The sequence below is a fragment of the Equus asinus genome, chromosome 2 (genome assembly GCF_041296235.1).
Source record: "Equus asinus isolate D_3611 breed Donkey chromosome 2, EquAss-T2T_v2, whole genome shotgun sequence".
Taxonomy (NCBI): domain Eukaryota; kingdom Metazoa; phylum Chordata; class Mammalia; order Perissodactyla; family Equidae; genus Equus; species Equus asinus.
In genome coordinates, this window is record NC_091791.1 from 140,874,406 (window position 1) to 140,901,275 (window position 26,870).

Genomic DNA, 26,870 nt, shown 5'->3' on the forward strand with positions numbered 1-26,870 from the left:
GGAAAAACAGGGGTGCCTGTTCATTCTCGATTATTAACACACTTTCCCTTTTGCTATTTTCCGGAAACAGGCAGTTTGGATTTCTCAGACTATCACAACCATCAGGCGCGTTGATTCAGTATTTACCACTGACCCACTCCCACCCTTCTATTTCAGAAACCGTCCCGGCCTGGAATGCCACCAAGTTCCACTTCCTCAAGTAGCATCCAGCCATTCACCTTGACTGTTTCCTGGCGGACACAGAGCCACATTGTGGAGAAAAAAAGGGAGTCAAAATAATGGGGGAGTCGAGATTCCTGTCGGGTGATGCCGTTTATTGAAAGACAACCTTGCTTTATCCAGTTCCCTTACATGGATGTAGCTGCATAACAATGTCTCTTCCCCACGACAAATCAAAGCAATCAAACCATCCCCCAAAGCAGAAACGCAACAGAGTAAGCCTATGGGCATTGTCAAATAACACTCAGAAACAGGAAAAAAATTATAAAGATATAGGATGATTGTCTCCTCAGTATTGCATTTGGCCACATATTTGTTTATTAAATAAAACTTTTTTTGTCCTTTTTAGCTAGCTAAAGAAAACATTCTTGAGTAGGGTTAGTTCTTAAAGCAACAAACAGAAAAAAAATACGTGTATATAATAAAATCAAAGAATGATAGCATGTCAGAGCTGGAAAGGACCGTGGGCCCTGGTCCTCGTTTGTTCTGGGTAATCTGCGGCTCTGAGAGTGCATGCCCTGTCAAGGTCACCGCGGTAAGATGAGCGAGGACTTGAAAACACCTCTCAACTCTCAGTCCAGTGTTCTGCCCACCCAGCTACACTGAGTGCATCTAGCTCACTGTCAGCTGCTCTGCCACGGAGGAGGATGGCACATTTGTTAACACTTAAAACAGCCCATTTTTAGGGTAAGGGTGCAATCTTGGAATGGCGAGCTCCGCTCTCTTTTCATGGGCAGTTTTGCTTCCTGCAGCCAGCCTGACGGCTACCAGAAGGAATTGGCCAGAACAATAGGCAGCGACCTTCCCACAAACCAAGACAGACACTCGCTCCCAAGCTTCTTGGGCCTCCGACCTTTCTTGTCTCCAAGCTGTAGCTGTGAGTGGGCTGAGGCACTTCCAGGCAGACTTCCTGGCAAATACCTAATGATGGCGGAAGCAGCGGGAAATCAGGAACACACTGAGGGTCGAACGAAGATCCCCGGGAGTTCCAGGGAGCTAGTCAAGCACCCATAGGCTTGTCACATCCCCAAGAGGACAGAGGGGCTCCAGGGCTGGGTGAGGAGGGGCTCAGCCTCTGTGTCTGTATGACTGTTGTCTATCACCCCCGTTCCCCTGACTGTGCTCCAGGAGGGGAGGGATTTTGATCCGTTTTATGCTCTGCTGTAATCCCAGTGCCAAGGACTGTGCCTGACACATCGTAGGTGCCCAAAAAATGTTTGCTAAATGAATGAATGGCTAAAAGAAAGAATTTCTCCACACTCGAAATAAGTAAGCAGAGGCAAGAACCACTCCCCCCAGCAGAGGCTTAGGATGGCTTGGCTCTCCTGCTCCAGGGTTGTCACCTGTGGGGGGGAGGATGACACCAGCCTTTAGACCAGGCTGATCACTCTGAATCCTGTTTGGTGGGCTCTGTGACATGGGGTAGGTAGGACACTGAAATCCCCTGCTCCCGGTGGCAACAGTTGTGGAGTTCTCTGTCCACAGGCCTCCCATCTATCAGGATGCTAGGAGACACTGCTCAAGCAGCTGAACGCTGTCACTTCTGCCCCTATACATGTACCCAGCTCACAGGGTTCTCTCCCTGGCCATGGCCCTGCTGAGCTGCTGTCCCCATGCCCTGACCTTGACCTATGGGAGCCTAGCTGTGATGGGACCTGGCCTCGGGCATGCCTGGGGACTGTCACAGTGGGAGGTGACACCAGGAAGGCCAGGAGGAGGCAGTGGGATACCCTGCAGCCTCCCAATGCCATGCTCCCTGTAATTGTGTCCCAGTGACGTGGACTTGCCCCAGACTCATCCAATCCCGGTCACTTTGTGCCTGGTGCTGGCCAGTGTCCCTCCGTCCCAGGAAGTTGGAAGGAGCCTTCCAGTTTGCACAGACTCACCTCTGTCTGACTTCTATTTCTTTCCTCCCTCTCCTGACATAAACCTGAGATTCTGCTTAATCTGCCTCTTGTCTACACATCCCCCAGCCTTCAAGAACTTCTTCCTCTTCCTTCCTATCCACACCCTCACACCTGCTCATTTCCTCTCCCCCTCCCTTTTCCCACGACCTTACTGAACACCTCCCGCTTCCTCCTCACACCTAGGTCCATGAACCCCATACCCTCCTACTCCCCAGCCAGCAACCACCCCATCCAGGGACAGACAGAGCACAGTTTGGAGGCCTGCTGTGGGAGAAGGGAGGAAAGGACCACTGAGAAATGACAGTAAGGCCCCATCCTTCCAGAAACCACATCATTTGTCAAAAACCCACCCACCTGTGTAAAAGAAATTGCACCTGGTGACTGAGAATTGGTCTCAGCGTGGTTCAGAAATTATAACAAAATTCTAGATAAAATAAGCAACCAAGGCCACAGATACACCTGACCTTCTGACCTTCTCCCCCTCCATCAGCAAGCTATTTACCACGGCCCCTTGAGTTTCTCTTCTCAGGATTAACTGTCCCTTATCATTATAATTTCTTTTTTCCAACTCTGATGTCCAAAGTGGTCTTTATTCTACCTTCTCTCTCACCTCTGCTCCTTAATACTTAAAATCTAGTGGCTTCATATTTTAAAAAAAAACATTCAAGATAGATGTGTGACATTTACAAACAAGCCATCCAATGAAGCCTCTGAACATTGCAAAATGGAAGAGCAGCAGTCCATGAGAAAGTCTGGTTTAAAATATGTACAGCTCACACATCATTTCCTCCTCTGCAAAGTGGCTGTTTAATGATAACTAGCATTTTGGACCTGTTGTCTTGGTGGAGGGAGGGGGGCAGGAGCAGCAAATGCAAATGGTGCTGGCAGATAGCTGTAAAGAACAGGGGCTTCATCCTGCCAAATTATATTTTCCAAAACACCCCAATGGGTGGTGGTCTCAACATTTGAACTGCAATAGCTCCCCGGCTAAGCTATGAGAGCCGTGCTCCCACTGTGAGATCCTAGGAGGACTGTAACGTGGAGGAATCGGCCTGTGATGTGAAGAGGAGGTGATGGGCCTCTGCTCCAGATGGGTGCTCCCTTTCCTGCCCCCTGCTGCTGGCGGCTGCAGGTCCCTCTGAGGAATGACGGGCCACCTCCACAGCCCTGGAAGTGCACTTAGATCTGGCTGGCGGCGGTGCTGTCCTTAGGGAAGGTGTAGCTCAGCGGTGCCTCATAGAGGCTCCCCCCGTCGGTGCTGAGGTCGTCATCGTCGTCCATGTCATCCAGCACTTTACTCGGCAGCTTCTTAAGTCTGCTGAAACAACAGGGGGCATGTTTCCTGGCGCTAGACTGGACTGAGACTCATGTCTGATCTGGAGATGAAGGAAGGTTCTTGGGTCCCTGTCTCTTCACCCCACCAAGTGGCACAGAAGCACACAAACTGAACTGGTCTGCAGTTGATGGTTCCTTCAGCCACAGGGCACAAACCGCCCACCTCTCAGCACGGGAGGCCAGTGCTAATAGGTTGGGCTGGGCACGCGTGGGACAGGATTAGGAGTCCTGATTGCTCCCTTTGCCTCAAGCTCCAATGTGGTTCATGAGGGTGCTGTTATTGATCCTGTCTTAATTTAAAATGTTGATATCTTGTTCACCATGGGTTGTTTGCCTTAATTTCTAATAGCGCATTAAATATTATCTATCTTGATTACTGAGATTTTTGGTGCCCCTTAAATGCTGCACCCTAATGCCGGCCCTGGGGCCAGGTTCTTGACAGACAGACCCAGTTTATAGGACTTTCTAGGGGCTGGAGCCTTCTGTCTATTTCTAAGAGAACTCCCTGAGCAGCCAGCATAGGCAGCCTCTAAGAAAGGCTCAGCTCCATGGATGAGCATGAACCTGATCACTCCCTCACCCCATTTTCCCTGGGGAATGGGAGGTAACCCTTCACCCCATCCCCTTAGGACCATGGCAGGGGAACTTAGAGGCAGCTCTCTCCTGAACCCAGGCTCGGGATATCCCAGTCCTCATGAATATTTGAGCCAGAACCTTATCTTATTTCTTCCTAAGTCATGTAAAAAGGCAGGAGACCTACGAGCTGGTCCGTGAGCTGCTCCCTGCAATGGTGGTATGAACCAGTCTTACCTGCTCTGAGACTCAGATCCCCCTTATGGACAACAGTGACAATACCGGCCCAGCTGACATCAGGGCATGGCCTAAGGATGGCACATGTGAGGCCCTACTGAGCACATGGGGTGACTGAAGTGGACACAGCCACTCTCATCTCTAGGATGGGATGACTCCAAAAGGGGACAATAAGGAACTGACTTGAGACAGCAGGAGTAAGAATGTTCTGAAAGCACTGAGCTCTCCTTACGTGTCAGGGGGCTTATGTTCCCTGTGGGGCCATCCGAAAGTCCCCTTCCCCTTGCCCACCTTAAGTTCTTCTTCATGGAATTGAGCTGTCCCTGCAGCTGCTCATTCACATCCATCTGCTCCTCCAGCTCCCTCTGTAGCTTCTTTTTCGAACTTTCTAGTCTGTCGATTTCCTCCTCAGCCTCCTCCACCTGTCGCTTCATTGCTTTCAAGCGCAAGCTCAGCTGCATTGGGAAAGAGGGCAGGTTGAGTGCTGGCTGGCCCAGCTGGGATGGAGAAGAGCCCCAGCACGGACAGGCCAGCGGTCCAGCCACCTTCTCTCCAGGCAACCAAGATAAGGCAAAGGGGGACAACTGGTCTCATGGGAAAGTGGAGATAAGACTCTAAGACTGCTTTTAAAAGCCAAGGTAAGGGTTTGAAGTTTGCTGAAATCGCCTACTAAGTAGGCTAGAAAAGCCCCATTCTATGACATAACTGGGTAGAGTGGAAAGAGAGGACTCAGTTCACCACCACTCCACCGCCCACCCGCGGAGGCCTCGCCGCAGCCTGGGACATAAAATCTCATCTGAGAATGCCTTGCAGGGTGTCCCTCACCTGGTCCTTCTGATCAGTCAGCGACAGGTGCTCATCGTCCACCTGCATCACCAGTTCCTTCACCTTCCGCTCCAGCCTTCGGTTGCTGAGCTGGAGGCTGGCCCGGTCCCTGGAAGGGCAGGGGAGGCAGAATGAGGCACCCTCTCATCCCAGGCCCACAGAAGGCCCAGCCCAGGCTGCAGGGGAGGGGAAGCTCCAGCCAGGGCTGCCTGGTCAACTCAAGGCTGGGGGTCAGAGGGACGCACAGCTTAACAGGGGAAAAGTGCAGCCCATTAGACAGATGAGGAAACAGGGGCTCCGAGAAGGAGAGTGACTTGCCCAAGGCTGCAGAGCCAGTGAGGGGCTAAGCTGGGACTGGACCAGCCCTGAGTTCTTCCATCTCAAGCTTTCCTTTATAAGGCACAGGGTCACAGCTGGAGATTGTCTACTCCAGGCTGCTCCAGCCCAGCCCCCAGAAGTCCTACTAAAAACATAATGTAAAGTGCTATATGCATGCGCATATACACAAATACCCACAGACACACACACCTTCTAGAAGAGTGAGGGGCCATGAGTCAGGACTGAGGCTGGTCAAGTTTAACCTGTGCTGGACTCGGGCTGCAATGTGAGAGCTAGCTGCAGAGAATCCTGGTGTTGGAAAAGAGGGTGGTCATCTCATCCCACTGTGGGGGGACCTGCCCATTTCTGACAGATGGCCCCTTGGCCTCTGCTTGAATACACACAGCCCCCATGGCGGCATCAGCCCCCTTTCCTCTAATCTGGCTCAAACTCAATAGCTTATGAGGCAGCCTGTCTTACTGAGGGGATGGAGAAAGGAGCAGCGAGTACGGAGGAAGGCTATGGCCTTAAGAGTGGGAGTCCTGAGTTTTAGCCCAGCTACACCAATATTCAGCCAAGCTACCTCCCTCAAGTACTTAGGTGGGTGGGTTTCGGTTTTCTCATCTGTAGAAAGGAAACAATAACCTCCAGGTTGTCCTTGCTCTGGGAAGGAGTATGGGAAGAGATAGAAATGTGAGCACACTCTGTGAGGTGAATACCACTGCCCGCCAGGCCTCTACACCACAGCTGGGCCGCCTCACCTCTCCTCGCTCTCCAGACGGTCCTCCAGCTCCGCGATCCTGGCCTCCATCTGCACCACCAGCCCCTCTTTGCTGGACCTGTAGGACCCTTCCAGGTGGACAATCCGGCTCTTTAAGTCCTTGTTCTGGAATCAGAGAGGGAGACTGTGAGGGGACGGATGTCTGCCACACTCTGTGCAGAGCAGGGCAGAGGGAGGACCAGCATTTGGTCAATGACTGTGATAAACAAGCTTTCACACCGGGATACGTGGCCCCGGGGGACCTGGGGAGACCAGGGATGGTTCCAAGGAAAGGCCTTGTACTCCAGTCCCGGCAGGCCAAAAGAAGAGATTCTATCGCATTCCCTTACAAGCCTGCGTGAGATCGCTGGCATGGCCTGGGACTCCCGGATGTCAGGCCAATGAGCTTGGCGTTGGCCTTTTATAAACCTACTGGCAGGAGAAACGTGCTCCTTCACCACTATCAGGCATCCTATTCACTGAAGAATTTACATGAATAGCATGTAAAAGAAATAACGATTCAAGTAAGCTTTATTAGCAACTCGTGTGTTTGACGGCACTGGTGCTTTACTATCCCCTTTCCATTAGAATTTAGCCCTCTTTAGGGTCTAGAAAACAAGACTTACAATTCTACCTTCCCCCTTGGAAGCTGCTAAACTTCCAAGCATATTTAACATTATTGGGAAAAACTTCTCTGCACAAGGCCTCAGAAATACCTCTCTCAGGTGAGTTACACCCCAGAGTCCCTGGGGCACTAAGCAAAGGAGACACCACTGAGGGAGTCTAGTCCAAAGCTGCGGGGGGGGGGCGGGGGGGGCAGTGCAGGGGGCCAGCTGCCCTCACCTGTCTCTCCAAGGAAATCTTGTCACACTCCAAATCTTGCCTCACAGCTCTCTCCTGAAGCAGCTCGTTTCTTATCTGCTCCATCTACACCAAACAGAGCAGAAGCTCAGAGGTTAGAGGGGCTATTCCCATATCCTTTGTGCTGACATGCTTCCAGGTGCTAGTTCTAAGAACCAAACAGCTCCTCTTCATGACGGGGGCCTCCTGCCAGCTCCTCTGGGGTGCAGGAGCTGTTTCTTACGTATTCCTGGATTCTCAATGATTACAAAGATAATGACACAAATAGCAATAATAGTCAAAGCTAACCCTGCTGTTACGAGTTGAATTGTGTCCTCCAAAAAAGATACATTGAACTCCTACCCCCAGTACCTCAGATGCGACCTTATTTGGAAACAGGGTCTTTACAGAGGTAATCAAGTAAAAATGAGGTAGGCCCGAATCCAATATGACTGGTGTCCTTATAAAAAGTGGAAATTTGCACGCAGAGACAGACAAGCAGACAGGGAAGACGGCTACGTGAAGAGAGAGACGGGGAGAGAATGCCAGGTGAAGACAGAGAGTTAGAGTAACATCTACAAGGCAAGGAACTTCGAAGATTGCCAGAAAACTCCCAGAAGCCAGGAAGAAGCAAGGAAGGATTCTCCTACAGGTCCAGAGGGAGGACGGCCCTACTGACATCTTGATTTCAGACTTTCGGCCTCCAGAACTGTGAGTCAAGTTCTAAGGCCAGCTGGTTCCTGGGACTTTGTTACAGCAGCTCTAGAAACTGATACACCTGCTCAGCACACCACATGCACTATCCTCTTATATCCCATAACAACCCTAAGAACTAGGTAATACTGTCTCTATTGAGGACATTGGGGCTTGGAGAAGTCGGTCAAGTTGTATGGTGACCAACCATCCCAGCTTGCCCAGGACCAAGGATGTGCTCAGGACGTGGGACTTTCATGCTAAAACTGGGAAAGTCCCAGGCAAACGGGGACGAGTCAGTCACCCAACATGCCCGAGATCTACACAACTAGTAATGGGGGAGCCGGTGTTCCCCTAAGCTCCTGACTGCCGCATTATAAGTTCAGACTTCAGAATGGGCTTCCACAGTAAGCATATCTCAGACGCTGCTAGATTTCTCCGTTCTTATGCCAGAAACAGAAGTCAGCAAGAACACTGGGCAGCTCCAGGTGACCCAGCAAAGGTTAAACATTCCTAAGGGTTTCTTCTATGTTAATAGGAAACGAGCCTAGCTGGGCAGCATCCGGGAAAAAAATTCCATTGCCTGCCTTTCGCAATTTCTGTTCCCGACTCTCACTGGGCTTCAGCAGCAGGGAAATGAGCGCCAGAGATGGAAGCCCTGGACCCTATTCCCAGGACCATCCAGCAGAGGGCAGCCTGAAGAAACCAGGAGAACTAAGAAGGTGAGCCCATAAAACAAAACCACTCTTTCCATCTTAAGGTCAGGGTCCGACTGAGGTAAGAGGTGCATACACAGGATGCTCCCTGGATTCCTGGGAGGCATCTGTAACAGGCTCACCCGGCCTGGCCTCAGCTTGGATTTTCACCTTCTGTACGAGCAAGTAAAAGATAAACTTAGGCCCTTCCCTCCATCTGCCTGGAGAGCAAGAACTGGGGGTCCCGGGAATAATAAGAGAAGACACCACCACGTTGAGCCAGGCTTGCATCTGCTCCCATCTCCCACTGACCCGACCATGGTGTGTGCATGGAATGACAAGCAGAGTGGTGTGGCCAGCCCAGTGGGCAACAGGGAGTGGTACAGAACAAGGCTGGTGATGGGCGAGGCATGGACATAGATGCCTCTGATACCACAGGAGGAAGCTGGGACTCTGCCACAGGGGAGGGGTACCCAGGTGGTCAAAAAATGCCTACATGTTTGCACTTCTGACAGGCAGGCTTCTAAGTCATGGGGGTTCAGAACTTTACGGCAGAGGAAAGGGAGGCCCAGGGCAGCTATACAAGGAACTGGAGAGAGCAGGACTAGAACCCAGGCCGAGCCTGCACCCTACCCACTAGGAGCCTACTCTCTCCGGACCCACGACCCACTCAGTGAAAAGGCTTCCAACAGACCTAGGATTCAAATACAGCTGTCACGTAAACACCAAGACCCGGGAGGCAGTGAGTCTCCTTAGGTCATCCTTGTGTGCAGCAGTGAAAAGACGCCAGCCCTGCAAGGGGTCAGCAGGCAGAGCCCAGAAAGCTCTGCCCGCAGCCCTGCTCCCACGCTGCCTGATCCCAGGGCCCTTGAGAATCACATGCTGTAGAGAGGGCATCAGCAGTGTTCCTGTAACTGTTCTACAAGCAGAGTGCACAGGTAATGAATGCAGGCTCACAGCCCCACTCCGAGCGTGGCTCTGAACCAGCTGACACCACGCCCCATGGCGGACGTCAGCATAGCTGGGCCACAGGACCCAGACATGGCTCCCGGGGGAAATCGTTCTGTTCACACCCCCGGGGCAGCGGAGGCCAGGACCTCACTGAGGACATAGTTAAACTTTCACTGCGAGGAGAAGCAATTACACAGACAAGCAGCCCCGCTTCCCTTTCTGGCTCTGCGTGCACTTGGGTGTGACCTTGATCGTTTCACCTCTGGGATGCAGATTCCTTGTTTCTAAACTTGAACGAGACAGTCTGTAAGGGCCCCTCAAGCTGGCCTGTGATACAGTGACAGCAGTTTTGGTGGCTCCTCCATCCTTCAGGGTGCTGTGTGGCTCTCCTTTTGTGGAAGCCAGAGGCCCCTGCCTCCATCCTCAGGCTAGAGTAGGCATCCCAACTCTCCAGGCATTTAGGAGGGTCCCTGGAAAAGACCCACTCTGTCAAGGTGAGAGCAAATGTGTTTGTAAACAAACACACTTGTGTGCTGGGGGAGGGGTTGTCTTGGAATGGTGGAGTGGGTTTGTCCATTTGTTCAAAGTATATTATGGCCCCTAGGCTGGACATTGTGACAAAAAGACCAACAGAGTACCTGCCCTCATTATAGCCTCATGGGGGACAAACACACAAGCCTTGCACATGTGGTCAAGGTTACCATGATGGGGAAGGACACACGGCAGTGGTCACAGCCCAGACCTGGCGGGGCAGTGAAATTCTCCACAGAAAGGGACGCTAAGCTGAGATGTAACTGAGAGGTCAGGGTCAGGCAGGGTAGAGAAAGGGGCAGGAGAGGAAATGCAGCTTTCCAAGCCGTGGGACCACCATGAGAAAGAGCAGGAGGCCAGCAAGAGAAGGGAGTGCTGGGAGAACTGAAAGGGCTGACTTGGCCACGCGGGGAGGCAAAGGGACAGGTTAGGAGATGAGGTGGAGAGGCAGAGAGGGAGCAGCCACACAGGGCCGGTTACAGTCCAGGGACAAGAGCGCACGCCTGTACTGCACTTTCAACATTTTCATAGTCTTCTCTCATTTAATCCTCACCACCACCTGAGGCAGTACTCCTAACACCCCCATCAACCCTAGAGTCCAGGAGAGGCTGTGGATACTGCTGTGGAGAATGGGTGCCACTAGGTGAAGCCACAGGATAGATGAGCTCACCAAGGAGAAAACGTATGAAGAATGAGGAGGATCCAGGACCATCTGGAGCCATGCCCTGGGGAGCCCTCCCCGCTGCACCTCACGTTAGGCAGGGAGAAAACCAGGATATTGACCTGTGCCAAAAGCCGAGAAGGCTGAGGACTGAGGGAAAAGCACCTGGGCTGGACAAAAAGTTCGCTCTGGAAGACTCGGTGGAGAGGGGAACTGGGCCACTGAGATTGGGAAGGAGCCAGTCATGAAGAGCTGGGGACATGCCTCTCCTCTAGAACTCCAGCCGTGAGGAGAGGACACTGTAACCAGAGGGCCAGAGAGGTCATGAAGGGGTTTGCATAGAGATGCCCCACACCTATTAGCAGGCAAGGGTGAGAATCAGGGAGGAGGGAAAAGTTACAGATGATGGACTATGACAGGAAGACTGACCGGCCAGTGAGGGAGGCAGGGATCCAGGCCCTGCTCTGGGCTGAGCGTGAGAGTGGGAGAGAAACTCTTTCTCTGAGCCAGAGAGCGAGCATCACTCAGGTCTTGGGCGGAGGCAGGCTCCTGTAGCTCAGAGGCACGGGAAGGAGGGAGGGAGGGAGGGAGGAACGGAGGGAGGGAAGGAAAGGGGATTATCTTCCCCAAAGTGAATGGATAAGGAAGAATTGGAGGCTTACAGAGAAAGAAGGAAATTTAGAAATTTAGTTGCTGCGGTTGTGAGGCCAAAAAACACCAGAAGAGAATAAAAGGCTGGCAGAGCAGAGGCAGGGGTCTCAGTGCAGCTGTAGAGCATCTGCTTTTAGGGGTCAGGCGGTGACTTTTGCAGCTGGGCTCCGGGCCTGAGGACCGGGGAGGGAAATACCAAGAATCAAGAGCCCCTGGTGACAGGCATGAGCGCATTAGTCCTCTCAGCCCTCTCTCAGGCAGATGTTAGTGCCTCCATTTTAGGGTGGGAGGTTCGGGAAGCTTGAGAGCAGCTCTGGGATTCTAACGCACGCTTTCTGAATAAAAATCATATACTCCTTTTCTCTCTCTCTCTCAGCAGACTGGTAGGACCCAGGTCTCTCAATGAAGGGTAAATCCTACAAGGAGGGCGAGTTCAGGCGGGGGCTTCGGAGCCCAAAAGGAAGAAGCATCTACTGTGGAGTGAGAGAGAGAAGTAAGTGAGGGATTCCAGGATCACCGAGGGGTGCGTCACACAGCACCGGGCCCAGGCTGGGAGGTCAGGACAAACCCTGTGACTTAAAGAAGTGGCCACTGGCCAAGGCCTTGCTTCCCCCGTGCCCCCGACTGGAAAATCTGGATACTGCCAGGAAACGGGCCTTCGGGAGCAGAGGAACACTCAGAGAGGCAGCATCCTGGGGGGCTCCGCAGGTTCAAGACCTCCCTGGAGAGCCCGGGCAAATGGTGACTCTCCAAGAGAACCACAAAACAAAATCATCAGTATTTATACCCCGCCACCTCCCCTCAAAAGATGGTGATTAAAATGGAACTGCAAAATAAATCAGAATGAAAAACAGGAAGGACTTCAAGTGTAAGCATAAAACATAACAGTTACGGTGACCCGGTGTCCATTTTTCTTGAGTCTTTTGGAAAACAAGGCTTTTGGTAAGCATGATAGGCTTCCTTCCATTCTTCAAAAAGGACAGCCTAACACTAAATTCTAAAATAAATCCAGCCCGTGGAGCCTTACGCAAGGAAAACCACGTGGTGTTATGGACGCTGTCCCAAGGACGGGTTTCACCGTAAGCCAGAAGTGTTTTAGCTGTTCTCCAACACAGTGACTCCTAGGACTGGCCTATTACCTTGGGAATATTCCCCATCAGATCCTTCTCACCCTGGGCCACACTGGCAAAAAAAAAAAAAAAAGGCCTCTGGCTTGGCCAGCTTCCTCCTTTGGAGCAAAGAAGTAAATCTGAGACTAGGAAAACACTTCCTTATATAAGCTTAGTGCTTTATGTGCTGTTTACCCTTCAACTATATTAAATAGACCAAACAAAAACTTTCCAGTCAAATTAAAAACAGAACAGGAGCTGAAGGCAACAGTTTTCCACAGCTGGATTGAAAGAATGCTAAACCTGAGCATTTCAATCGGAAATCACAGTATCAGATTCCAGTGGTTCTATGTCAGAGGCACCCGTGACCTGAGCCAGCTCTCAGGATTAGAAGCAGCTGCCTTCTGGGTTAATGAAAAGCCAGAGATATTTATGACTGCTAATAACAATATTTAACCCCCTCACCTGTGTTTACCATCGGGCTGTAAAGGGTCGGTGAGCCTACACTCCTGGCTGGTATTAAAAATGGTACTCAATTACAAGAAAGGAAAATTATTATTAACCAACTGTACCCATTGGGTTGTTAGCAGCCAGTACAATAGGAGGCAGTTCTGAGACTAGGATTATTTTAATTAAAAAAAGAAAGAAAGAAAGAAAGAAATCCCATTATGATCTTTTACTCACTGACTGCAAAGAAACCTTATATTTCTCAGTCCCACATCCTGGGGGTTGAATCCCCCTGGTGCAGACTGAGGAGCAGGTGTGAGCCAGCCACTAGGGAGCAGCTCCCTAAAGTGACTACAGAAGCCTGAAAGTTTATCCCCTGGGATTTATCCTGCCGTTGCCAAGGCAACAGGGCAGCCTTGCTCAGCCCCTACAAAGACCAGGAAGCCACTCAAAGCTCTAGAGTTGGTATTTTTCCTCCTGCCTGCCAGCTGCTTGGGCTGGATTAGTTGTCTTTCCACTGGGCTGGGTCATCTTGGCCTCCATGGTCAAGAGAATGCCTCTCCATTTAGACCCAGCTCTACAGTTAACTGTTTGCACTCAGCCAAGACATGGCAGAGCCCAAGGACCTAGAACCTCAGCCTGATGGACACATTGAAAACACACCCAGCTGGGCTTATCTTTTACTATGTGAATCCTGGACTCATGAGGAGAGTCAGGAGAGAATCAGGAGAATAGAAATCCTCACTCAGAGTAAGAGACACCAGGGCATTATTTTTAACTTGGGAATAGAGGCCCAAATGCTTTTGGGGGTCTTTATCACCCTCACAGTCTGAGGCTAGGATGATGGATCGGGGGGAGGTGGCAGGCTTTGGAGTCAGATGGCTCCGTACCTCTGACAAGCTGCGTGACCCTAGGCAGTCACCCAGCCTGCAAAGCCCTAAAAGCAATGAGAGAAAGTGTGCAGGGCAGGGACACAGTGCCCAGCACCTAGGGAACCCTCAGTAAGAATGGCATTGTTGGAAATGGAAACATGGATTTGGAGGAAGGAGGAAAAAAAGGATTTCTCTGGATTTAAACAGACCAAAAGCCAGTAAAATCCCGACTCTTTAACTGAGTTTTCCCACCACTTTAAGTCGATCAGAAACCTTCTGTGTAAGGTGAAACTATATTTGGTGAGAAAATAAATACTCCTTTACCTCTGTTCTCTCAGTTAGGATTCCCTGAATCCATCAGCCTGAAAAATACTATCCTGAGCATGTACGGAAGAGGAAGGCCTTACAAAGGCTGAGAACTCACGAATAATGTGGCCAGCATTTATTGAGTGTCAACCGTATGCACAAGAAAGAGGAGGGAAAAAAAACATGGAAAGGATAGAATGTTCGATCTCCCAGCTGCCTTTCCTGTCCTCTGTCCCTGGGAACAGCCTAAGGGAGCTTCCTCCTGGTCTCCTTGTCCCCTGTCCTTATCCTCAACCCCAGCCACATGCATCTTCTAGAACACTGTGTGGTCCACTGTTCTGCTCAACAACCTTCGATGGCTCCCCACTGCCATCAGGATAGGGTCCATTCAAAACCCTCAACCTGATCAAGCCAGAGTGGTCCATTCATTGCACTTCAAAATGCTGTACCTATCCTACCTCCCGGTCCTTGTTCACGCCATTCGTTCTGTTGAGGATTCCCTTCCCACTCCTCTTGATTGGCTAAAGTGTACCCTTCCTTCAAAGCTGGCTCCAGGTCCACCTTCCTCTAAGAACTCTTCCACAGTCCCCCTTGATGTGATGGTCTTTCCCTCGGAGGGTGTCTGCATCCTTCACTTGGTATTTAGTGTCTGCTGCTTTTTCTTGTTAGTTATCCATTTTTTAGGCATGCCCTTTCTCCTCAAACCACAGCATCTCAAGGACAGGAGCCACTTTTCATAATTTCACAGCCTTGCTGCAATGCTATGCACACAGTAGGTATCCATATTTTGTAAGCACTGGTAGAGAGAGCACTGTCTTGGGAGTCAGGAGATCTAAGGCCAGCTCTGCAATTAACCAGCCAAGTGCTCTGGGCCTCAGCACTCATCTGGTGCATGAGAAGTCTGGCGAGATGAACTTGGAGGTCGTTGCCAGATCTAAGATTCTGTGAAAGGGGTTGGCCATTTGCTAATTTTGCTGGAAAACCCTTTTAGTTTCTAGCTTTTTCACCTAAGCCCTACCACTAAGAGAGGAGAAAGATGTTTAGGGGAAGCAAAGATTCAGAAGAGGAGCTTGTGAGAAAGCAGGGTTTAAGTAGAGAGCTATAATCTTTTACTTTTTAATTTAAAGACAGCAAGATTCAAAAAATAAAACTCCCCCCTTTTCAGTGCCTAGTAGTGGTTTGCTGAGTGTTCAGGGCTAAGAGTATACATCAAGTTGGAGATAACAGACGTGGCACCATTTCTGCTCTTTAGGAGACATCCCCTGTTGAGGAGGTGTCACAGGTAAGCATGTGAGGGGCAGAGGTTTAGGAAGTTTCCCATTTCTCTGATTCTGGCAGGAAGGCAGGAAGGCAGCAGGCACATGGCCCTAGAGGTTAACCTATGTGGATGGAAACAGCTTCAGAATTGGGGCCCAACTGTCTATACCAGGGCCCTTCCTCGGATCCTTTACTTAAAGATGCAACAAATAAGTCTCAGATTGACCTCGGCTTTGAATGAGAACAAATGCTTTCCTAGAAGGCAGGAATTTGGTTCACTTACTTCTCTCCCCTCCCTCACAAATCCAGAGGTGGCACAGGTCAGAGGAGAGGCCTTGAGCACTCAATCAGGAGACATCACTTTATCTCAGGGGTTCTGTTGTGTTGTGTTATTATTTTAGCAATTCCTACATCAACTTGAAAATGGGGCTCAATTTCTCCACTTCTGAGAGACACCAGCTTTACCCTCCCTGCCTCAGAGAGAGCAGTGAGAAGAAAGAAAACAAGAAAACAGAACTAACAGGGGGAAGAGGCCTAGACGTTGTGGAAGTCTCATCTTTTTAGGCATATAACTCAGACTCAGGGAGAGGATGACTTAGACCCTCTTGCTGTAACAAAACCTTCTCACAGCATCTCAATGTTAGAATTTAGAAAAGCCTTCAGAAATCCCCTAAAGGACCTCATTTGTATAGATTGTGGAGACCCCGCTCAGAGAGGCTGGGACATTCCCGAGCTACACGAGTTAGGTGCAGGTGTCAGGATTGGGACTTGTGGCCCACGGCTCCTCCCAGTAGCCCAAGTTCATTCCCCTCTCTTCCTCCCTGGGCTGACTTCAAGTCCTTGGCTCAATGAAAATATTTTCAACCTTGACCACACTGTGGAGAGCAGCTCTATTCCCCACGATCCAGATGCTCAGTCGAGAGGAGAAAGAAGGAGCCAAGAGCAGACTGAGCTAAGAGACCAGTTTTCTCAGTGTTGAGCCATGAGCTTAACCAAGAGAGGCAACCAGCTTCTGGTTCAGTTTGTCTGTGCTGTTTTCGGTGTAAAACATGGGTCTGGAAGTCAGTTTTAACTGCCTGGCTGTTGATAGGATGACATCCTTTCCCACCATTCCTCCTTGCATAAGTCGCAAGAAGCATTAGCAAAACAAATTTATGGCCACTTCTTCCCTCATCACGAATGCTCAGCAGAACCTGAAATGCCCTGGGGTGATGCAGCTATGGAGCTAAGCTGGCAGGAACTGGTAGCAAACAGCTTTTATACCAGTGAGAGAACTTAGAAAATGAAGACTTTAGTAAGAACCTCTTAGGGTTCAAATGTCAAGGTTGGCTTCTCCATCTGGACTTCAGGTTTTCAAGAAGGTCTTTCTCTACACTTCTGCAGCTCATGCCGGACGGGCTGCCACCCCTCCAGAGGTGGCAGAGGAATGCTAGTAGGACAGCAATGGAACATGCAGGCAGAACCCGAGCTCAGCGGGGAGGTGGATGGAGCCTCTGGTTGGAATTTCCTTAACTCTCAGGGGCAAAGCAGCGTGACTATCTTATTTGTTTGCAAAGAACCTATCAACAGGGAAACACGGCAGATGGAAAAGAAGCCAGTGATTCACCTTCAACTTTAAGCAGAGGCTACCAGCTCAGGATAGCATTGTCCCTAAGCATTGGAAGCTCCAGTTCTTGGTCACCCTGAGGTGGGGAAAGGTGGTGCGTGTGAATGAGCAGAAGAGGGGCCAGAAGAAAGCGATTCTTTGGATGGGGAAGATTTTTCCCAAATTAATTAGTATTTCAGATTTTTTTATTTTAATCCTTTTTACAGATTTCCTAAATGATACTCAGCATCATCCACGGCTTTTAGGTTTTTGCTTGCATTGCTTAATTAAGAAAGTGCCCAGGGCAAATCAAGAGGTGAAGAGCTTTCTAAATGTCCATGTACAGTCTCCCTGGCACCATTTTTAGGAGCTAGGCCTACGACTGAGTAAGTTGTCCCTGAAGGACCATCCCCTCAAAGGTTTCTACAGGTATCCAGAGGTATCATGAAAACTAAAGGCTGAGGCAAGTGAACATAAAGTCTCCTCAAAACCGTCATGGAGGGTTCTGACTCCTTGCCTCGCGATGTCTGCATATTTTCTCTCTCAAGTAGTTTGGGCATGCAACCAGGACACAGCAACCAATTAATGGTACCACCACTTTCTAGTGATGTGACCCACCGTCCCCAGGACAGGACTTAGTCACTCTGAATGTTCCTTTTTTTATTAAAAAAGTGGAAACAAATTCCAAAAACCTTAGGATTATACTGAGTGTCGTCTGGGAAATTAGCTTTATCATCCACAGTGTGAGGACAATGAGCTGTCCCTGGCTGCCTCTCAGGGTTGCAAATCAATGCGGGGAAACTTCGTACATTTGAAACTGCAAAAAAACGTTCACTTAAAGGTATTGTTACCATACTGTGAATGCCTCGGAGGTGTATCTATGGCTAATTAGCTCATCAAGTTTTTAAAGGAAAGACTGCTTCATATCATTTACTTTCCACAGCACTAATGTAGTGCCAGCCACCAAATTTCACACAACTGCTTGTTGACCTAATGATTCCTACAGCTTCAGCCCTCAAAGCACTTGCCTATTGTGACTAATAGTTTGTTATCTATAACCACTCTGGAAACTTCCACTGTATGCTTTGCATTATACATTACACCTCCCTCCCAGTGGCTTACTATGGTGAAGACTACTCACTCTCTCATCATTTCCATATGGCGTGAACTCTCTTTCTGACCTTAGGATGAAACTCAGGTTCAACCTCTCACATTGCCTATTTCCTACAGAAAAATCCACCCATCCTCCAACTATAGCACAGTACCTGTTCCTGCTCTGAGTGATCCTCTCCCATCCAACTATAGCACAGTACCTGTTCCTGCTCCCAGTGATCCTCTCCCATCCAACTATAGCACAGTACCTGTTCCTGCTCCCAGTGATGCTCTCCCATCCAACTATAGCACAGTACCTGTTCCTGCTCCCAGTGATCCTCTCCCATCCAACTACAGCACAGTACCTGTTCCTGCTCCCAGTGATGCTCTCCCATCCAACTATAGCACAGTACCTGTTCCTGCTCCCAGTGATGCTCTCCCACCCAACTATAGCACAGTTATCTGTTCCTGCTCCCAGTGATGCTCTCCCATCCAACTATAGCACAGTACCTGTTCCTGCTCCCAGTGATGCTCTCCCATCCAACTATAGCACAGTACCTGTTCCTGCTCCCAGTGATGCTCTCCCATCCAACTATAGCACAGTATCTGTTCCTGCTCTGAGTGATCCTCTCCCAACCAACTATAGCACAGTACCTGTTCCTGCTCCCAGTGATGCTCCCCCATCCAACTATAGCACAGTACCTGTTCCCTGCTCCGAGCAATCCTCTCAGACAGCAAATCTGAGTTGCTTCTTTCTTCTTCCAGTTCCATCTCCAGTTGAGACACCTTGTCCTAAGAAGGAAGTCACAAACACAGCCTACTTAACTTTCACTGACCGGTGAGGAGCAAGGACTGCCCTGTGGAAGGAAAACCTCAGGGACAAATCAGAGTTGAGTATCTTTAGGGTTTTGGGAAACGATATGTCTATTTCTCATACTGCCCCAAACAGATATTTTTAAAACTGGTTTTTTTTCTTTTACAATAGAAATGTAATCGTGCATTCAGAAAACACATAAAAGAGAAAAAATATTACTCCAATCCCTAACATAAGCACTAAGGCTATTTTAGCATGTTTCCTTCAAGTCTTTTCCCCCTATGAATCAATAACTTTACAAAGATCTACCTAAGCCCACCAACAGGTATCTAAGTCACCTGTTAAAAGACAGTGTGGGAGCAGAGATATCATCCAAGGTACATTTACTCCAAGCTCGAGACAAGCTACATACTCCAAGTTGAGACAATGTTTTACCTCCCTCCCCTCAGAGTTTCAAAGGGCCTTACAGGAGTCAAGTCTACCACAGTCTTTCGCATCTGCCTCTTCCTTCCAGGGAACCTCACACACTTAGTCATGCAGTCCCAAATCTGCATTGGCATAACATACACAGTCATTCCAACGCAGTGCTGGCCCATTCTGCTAAACCCATCATCACAGAAGAAAAGCAAGTTCTACCTTCCTTGTGGGCTCCTAATTTAACATCATTAAGTGTTATGAGAAAAGCCATTTCGAAGGAGCTTTGTGTACAAAAAGAAAGGCTTCTAACACAAACCACTCCACCTAGGACTGGGGGTTGTGGGGTTTGTGCATGTGTTTCTCCTGTCACCAGCCAATGTGTCACACATCTGGGTTAACTCAGAGCCACACACACTAAAAAGCAATGAGCCTTGTGAGTTTTTAAACATGAATCTATGGCATTTATACACAAACATTGTCTCTGCAATTGTCAAAGTTGGCTGACAAGCTATGGAACCTCTGTAAACACCAAAAGAAAATGCACAGAACTCATGGGAATAACTAAATGTCTGTGAATGCCTTCCCTCTTAGTGATGGAAATCTACAGGGACCCCAGAAAGCTCTCTCCCAGAAGCCACGAGTCCCAAAGACCAACTCAGGAAAGAGAGCTGGGTCCTGCACCGAACCTCCCATTTGTTTATGGTTCTTCCTGATTCCTCAAGACCAGTTTCACTTCGGTCAGAAATCACCAAGGACCCACAAGTGCTTCATTTACAAAAACGTTACCTGAGTGTCTGAGTTTATAGAAAATGCCCCTTGTTGAGAGAGCTCTTGAGTCCTGAGAATTAATTTGTTAAGTGCTAGCGAAGCAGGATATTAGCCACAGCAAGATGGTCCTGCCAGCCGCCTCTTAGGGGAGGAAACATCCCTCCAGTGCCCTTCACAGTGGTGGGGCCTTGAGAGCCACTCATTTTGTAATTAATGGAGAAATACCTAAAATATTACACAGGGGCCAATGAAGCTTAACCATGCCACTGCTTCTAGACTATCAGTTAGCAAAGGAAATGTTCTTTTTAGTCAAAATATTCTAGAAGGACATGACCTGAATGACCCAATCCTTAGGTAAAAGTACCTCTTCACAGGGCTCTCTTCTTGCCTAAAGTCAAGATTGCACAGAACCAAGCAGGAGCATTCAATGGGCCAGGCCAGGGGTCACTATACCAAAGGTTCTTGGTCACTACTTTCATTTATTTATGTATTTATTTTTGAGGAAGATTAGCCCTGAGCTAACTACTGCCAATCCTCCTCTTTTTGCTGAGGAAGACTGGCCCTGAGCTCACATCTGTGCCCATCTTCCTCTACTTTATACGTGGAATGCCTACCACAGCATGGCTTGCCAAGTGGTGACATGTCCACACCCGGGATCCGAACCGGAGACCCCCGGGCCACCAAAGCGGAATGTGTGCACTTAACCGCTGCACCACTGGGCCGGCCTGGTCACTACTTTCAAAGATGCTTCAGCTAGCTTTTACGCAGACTGCTTGGGCCCTGGGATAATTAGTTTCCAGTTAACTGTGTTGACCTTAGCTTGCCTTAAAATGATGTCCCCTAATGAGATCAGAACCATGACATCAGCAAAATATACAGCCATCCTACAAAAGAATAATAAAACTCTAACTAGGTTATTTTGGCCTCTAAAAGAGTCCATCTAATAAAATCCAAAATGATTAAAAACATCACTCCCCTGATATAAATTGCTACTAAGTCCCCAGGAGGTTTTCAAAGTTATTTCTATTTCTTTTCAAAGTTGAATCAGGAATTCCACTGATTTCAAATTCAAGTGCTCTCTCTCTGGCCTTGAGCACTGTCTGTCTTTTATCAAAACCTTGACTATTTTAACTTCTCCTATAGGTCTGAGGCTTGTTTTTACTTGTCTCTCCCCCTCTAAAATTCCACTGGGGCGTGTGTGAGGGGTGGGGGCAGTTCCGCTTTGTGGTTAGTTTTGTCTTTGAGGATTGCTCTTTTTTCTAAGTCCAGGTGGGCTGATGTTAAGGTTCTTCTTGTCATTCTCGGTGGACTGCTCATATTTAGATGCTATTACTTGACTCACGTTTTTCTAATGTGTTGTGTTTTCATCTGGTGACCAGATCACTCCTAGCTGGTAACGCCACTGAGCACTTTCTGATCCGCTGCAGTGGACTATGTATAGACTGTGCATCTAAAAATGAATTGAGCCACAGTTTGTGGCTAGCTTTGGCAAAGCTAGATCGTCTGTAGTAGAAAACAGGCCAGAATCAGAAAATAAGAATGGAGCACGTGGTGTGGCAAATGAGTGCCAGGCGTCCCTAGGAGTTGGGCAGTTTGGGTCCAAGGCACAGCTCAGCCCCTTTCTAGATTCACAGCAGTCTTATCTCCTTTGTGGTTGGAAGCAGCATCCAAAGCATCAAACAGAAGATGAACTATCTATGTGCCCTTATGTAAAAGCGTCTAACCTCTTTGGGACTCTATCTTGCTTCCTCTTCAAGACAATGAGGGCATTAGGCCAAATTATTTCCATCATTCCTTCCAGCTCTGACATCCTAGGAGTCTACGAACTACCAGCTTCTTTCTCAAATCAAGAAATGACCTTACTAACGTCTGGTTGTTTGAGAGAATAAAAACCAAGGACTTCCCAAAGGCTGAAGTGTGAGCAGAGAGGCTGCCTCCCTCGTGTCCCACATTCACTCTCCACAGGCCCCAGGGCTCGCCCATGCGGTCCACAGACCTCCATCTGCTTGACGAGCCTGCTCCGGTCATCTTTGAGGTGACTCTTGGCCTCCAGCTCGTACTCCAGGTCCTTCAGCGTCTGCTCCAGAAGCTGCCTTTTCGTGAGTGCTTCATCCTGAGCTCTCTGGTAGTCCCGTAACTCCTCCTCCATCAGGCGCATCTAGGAGGAGAAGAGGTGTGGTGGTCAGCTGGGGAACATCAGGACCACAGAGATCTCGACAGACAGTGCGCAGGCTGACCCTGAGGAGGATCAGGTGGACTCCACTGACCACCATATTGGAGATCAGAAGACCCTGAGCAAGCGCCACCTCCCTCTGGGCCGGTTTCCTCTTCTATAAAAAGAGGCGGTTTTCCAGCTACAGGTAGCAGCCCATTGGGTTATAAATTCAATTTAGTAGATATTGGCCAGCATTTTAAAATTAAATATAACAGAAAAAAAAAATCAGAGTAGAATACAGCAAGCATTGTTTTATGAAACTTTTGTACCAGATAGTCATGTATTTGTAGGGATGACCATATTAGTGAGTTGTGATGCAAGAGGCATTTCTTACTATAGGTCATGGTCAAAAACACTTGAAAGCCACTGAACTAGATCAGTGCTTCCCAGAGTGTAATTGACTGCCGACCTGCATCAGCATCGCCTCAACAGAGGTTTAAAATGAGGGGAAAATAAAAACTAAACTAATGATCCCAAAAAAACCTGCAGGCACAAAATCTGATAATATAAACACGCATACTAGGTGAAAACCACTGTTTTCTAGAAGAAAATCATGTGTCAGCTGTTATAATTTACAGTGTATTTTTCATCCACAAGGTGGCACTGAACTAATAGCTTTGAAGAAACTGCAACAGACAAAGAGCTTGACACAAGGGACTGTCTGTTTTCCACTTCTCTGCAATCTTCCCGAGAGGACCAGCCACCTCAGCACACAGTAGGTATTCCTGAAACATCTGTGTGGACTGATTCGGTGCAGACCAACTTCCTTCCTCCCGGAGATGGTAGAGGGCATTGGGCGAAAGTACAGTCAGGAGTACAACACACCAGGGGTCCATTTCCTTCAGGGAGTATATGAAAGTGAGTGGCAAACTCCATGAAAGAATACCATCCTTTGGGGGTGGTCTTCACAGAAAAGTTGGGAAGCTGTAAAGACAGTCTTTCTTTGTGGCCCGATAATAGGTTAGGCTAGTTTAGGAAGACCAGGGGGAAAACTTTAGAAAATGTGTTCCTCTCCTGGAGGGTGGTGGCAACAGCTGACATTTCTGTGAGGGCATCAGCTCCTTGAAGAAAACATCTCCAGATAAAGACCCCAGTCTGGCTTTGGTGGTAGCTGAGTGAAAGCACAGCCATGAAACGACACTGTGAGTGAAAGCACAAAGTGACAATCATCCAGGCAAAAGGATGACGGGACATTCTTTGGATATGGAGGGTGTACTATACTCCACAGCATTAAAAATCTCTCCAAAAGGAAGTCTTAACAATAAAAAGAAAATCTCTCCGTGCCTCAGTTTCCTAATTTGCCATATTGGGATAATTATAAAACCTACCCTATGGAGCTCTTATGAGAATCAAATGAGATAACACCCAAAAAGAACATGGGTTTGAGAGTGAGGAAGACTGACAGGTGAGCATACAGCCCACCTTCCTTCTTGGTACCCTTCCGCAGGCCCAGCGTGTCCTTCATCCCACTGCCCAGCACGCCCCTACCTTCTAACACCCAGTATGCCCCTCAAACATCTAGCGAGGGCTCTGTCATACTAAGAGTACTCGGTAGGATAAACACAAGAGTAACTAGCATAGTGTCTGGGATCACAAGTAAGCAAATACCTTGTGAACCCACTAGTGCTGCCTTTACACTAGTAGTTAAAATTGCCCTTTGTTAAGTGGATTTAGAAAATAAACTGAACGACAGTGGCTGAAGTCTTCATTCTCTAAAGATTCTCTTCATCAGAACTTTTCTAGCTCTATACTCAAAGGGAAAATAGGTAAAACATCCATTTCTCTCAAAGCAAAGAAGGCGAGGACTACAGTACTTAGAACAGACCCCTGCAGCTTTTTTACTGAGAATGTAACTCAGCTCAACCAAAACACAGGGTGGGGGCCAGTGAACAGAGTTTTTCAAAGATCCAGAGTGACCGTGGCTTGTTCACTCACTTTTGTTTTAAACAACTCCACGACCTCAGCAACTTGATTGAGGGTGGTACCTGACCGTAGCTTCCTTTTAGAATGATGAGGTGTCCATTTCTGCCCTTCAGGTGGACACAGTGTCTCTCAGGGCTAGGCCACGGAGAAAATCGAGGCAGGGCCATCTTTTTCATGGTAAGAAATCCTTTTTTGAATTACTGCTCTTTAATAAACAACACTGGTCTCCATCTGTCCTTAACTAATCTCTTTGCATCTTAGTTTCTTTACCTAACTAGAGGATCTCAAGGTTCCTTTCCAATCCGAAGATTCTAGCAGAATAACTATTATATAAAAAGTAATGGGAAGCTCTGTGACACTGGGATTCCTGAAATCAAAACAGCAGAACACATGTTTGTTGATGTTCTAGCAAATATCTGAATCCCCTCGCCCACTTGCTGAAGAAGTGAAAACGATTTTTCTTTTATTGTCAAAGAGAACTGTAATGTCAACAGACTAATTTCAGTTCTTACTTGGAGTCCTGTATCATATGACCTGAACCAAGGGGGAGCTGTTATCAGGGTCCCTTCAGGAGTGTCCCAGAAGCCTGCAATAAATATCCATTGTTCTTCTCCATAGTTTCAGCACTGACTCATGGGCGACTTTTCTTTGATCATCAAAGATATTAAAAGTTTGTTTTTAAAGAAAAACTTGTTTTCCTGTGGAATCTCAGTGCTCTTGGCACTGCTTATGAAAAAAAGTAAGCCACAGAATTAAGAAAAACCAACATTACTGTCCAGGATCTACAGATCCTCTGCTATATGGTCTCGCTTGTTATCTCATCTAATTATTAAATCATTATTATTTTGTATATTTTTAAAGAGGTAAAAACAGATGCTCAGAAAATTAGGGTAACTTGCTCAAGGTCATCCAGCTGGCAAGAGGCATTGCTAGAAATCAGCATACACTGTACTTGCATTTTACAGCCGTCAGCTTGCCATTAAAATAATCAAAACCATTCCTTTTATTTTTCTCGGTTCTTTAGAAGTCAAACTGAAGGGAGCTAACATTTGGGTTACTTTGCTCTATTATTCTTAAACATAAAACCAAGAATATGTTTTAATAACTTCAGGACTCATAAATTCCCGAAGATTTTTTTTGTCTCCATTATTGTTACTCTGAAACTGTTGTCTACCACGCCCCCTCCAATAAATGTCTATATTTTCAAAACGAATGGCAAAAAAATAAGTTTTTTTTTAATCCCTGTTCTAGGATTACATTTAAACATCAATACATATAAATCATTTGAACACAGCTGGGCATGTCATTGGCGCTCCATAAAAGGCAGTTAAACTTTTTAGGCAGAGAATTTTGGATGAATCAAGAAAATGGTCAAGTTAAAGTTACGTCAGTTTCATCTCAGAGTCCCTGGGTTCTTTGTGTCTTAGAATGCCGTTTGCCCCAGGTAACCATCCTGAGGATTAAGATTGAAGATTCAAGCACAAATGCTGTCTTAAGAATCTACCCCAAGTCCCTCACAGAAGAGTTTCAAAGCAGTCTGGAAGGGCACTGTGAATAAGGGGTAAACGGGGAACGGATCAGCCAGGCATTACCTCATCTTGCATTTTCATGGCAGTCAGACGTGACTTTTCTGCCTCTAAGGTTTTCTCCTTCAATTGCCTTTGCATTTCTGCAAGCTCCCTGCGATTTTTCTCCTTGTACTCATCCAGCTGGTTCTGGAGCTCCAGTGTTGACGTGCGGGACACCTCGACAATGTCAGCCATCTGGAAGAAGTGATGCAGGTGTGAGCCCACCCTCTGATGCTCCATCTGGGCCCAGGGAGCTAGATTTGGGTCCCACCTAAACACAGAACACATCTCCTCTTCTTTCTTCTACAGCCTCCCCAGAAGCTCTGCAAAGCACCTGGTCATGGCTTATCCAAGTTTAGTCACCTCTAACCTGGAAGCAACATGGAGGAGCAAACAAGCACATCCTTTAGAGCTAGGTTCATAGTCCAGGGTCACATAATTGCCCTGACACATACCAGCTATATGACTGAAGCACGCACTTAACCTCTCTAGCCCTCGGTGGTGTCTTTGTTAGAAATACTGAAATCATAATATCTACCTTGAAAACAATACATAGATATAGACAGAATTCTAGTTAGATAGAAAATAGCTAGTAAAGTGACTGGTATATAGCAGCTGTCAGAAAACGGCAGGCACTCGTGTCAGCTCTAGAATACAGGGAGCCCATCAGTGTTGTACCTTCCCCCTTCTGGATATTTTAGGGCAGAGATGAGCAGAGGAACAGTAACTACGGGACTCTGAAACTGTCTTTCACACTCCTGGACAAGTAAGATAGGTGCAAACGCAGAGATTATGGACAGATGCAGAGCTTCTGATTCAGGTAACATCTGTTAAATCTGAACTTACGTGCCAGCCTTCTCTGGGTAATGTTGAGAGGAGCTGGGCCCAGAATTGAGGGGGTCCTGGCATTGACTTTTCCTGGACCAGTTTCTCTGTATCTGGGATTCTCAACAAGTCAAAGAGCTGCTTCAGGAGATCTGCAAACCCCTGACACATCTGTGCTTGGACGTTAACTGCAGGTTTCCTTAGCTCCCATCAGGCCCTCAGCGAGGGTCCCAACCCAACGGTTCCACCCTGTTCCCCCCGCTTCGACTCCTCTCTCTCCCTCCTCCTGCTCCCTTACCTCCTTCTGCAGTTTCTCAATGGTCTTGTCAAGGTGCCATCGCTCATTCTCCATCTCATTCTTCAGTCTCCTTAACTGCTCCTTCTGCTCGCTCTCATCTTTTAGCTTCTCAGACAACTGCTTCTGCTCCTGGGTGGCCCGACTCAGATTTCTCTGCAGATGGCAGGGAAAGGACAGT

The 26,870-nt window shown here is 48.2% G+C and overlaps 1 protein-coding gene across 6 annotated transcripts in view; it reads right to left on the minus strand.

Annotated features, from left to right (window-relative positions):
• Positions 1 to 299: 299 nt before the first annotated feature.
• The window catches only part of CGNL1 (cingulin like 1), a 152,963-nt gene continuing 126,392 nt past the window's right edge, over positions 300 to 26,870 (minus strand). For all 6 annotated transcript variants that reach the window (XM_070500868.1, XM_070500876.1, XM_070500886.1 and 3 more), the window contains 9 exons: positions 26,693 to 26,845; positions 25,594 to 25,764; positions 21,860 to 22,021; positions 18,567 to 18,656; positions 7,018 to 7,101; positions 6,176 to 6,300; positions 5,097 to 5,205; positions 4,563 to 4,726; positions 300 to 3,441 (listed from right to left, as the gene is read on the minus strand). In XM_070500868.1, coding sequence (XP_070356969.1) covers positions 3,306 to 3,441; positions 4,563 to 4,726; positions 5,097 to 5,205; positions 6,176 to 6,300; positions 7,018 to 7,101; positions 18,567 to 18,656; positions 21,860 to 22,021; positions 25,594 to 25,764; positions 26,693 to 26,845 — 1,194 coding nt within the window. In that variant the 3' untranslated portion in view covers positions 300 to 3,305. The remainder of the gene's footprint in view (positions 3,442 to 4,562; positions 4,727 to 5,096; positions 5,206 to 6,175; positions 6,301 to 7,017; positions 7,102 to 18,566; positions 18,657 to 21,859; positions 22,022 to 25,593; positions 25,765 to 26,692; positions 26,846 to 26,870) is intronic.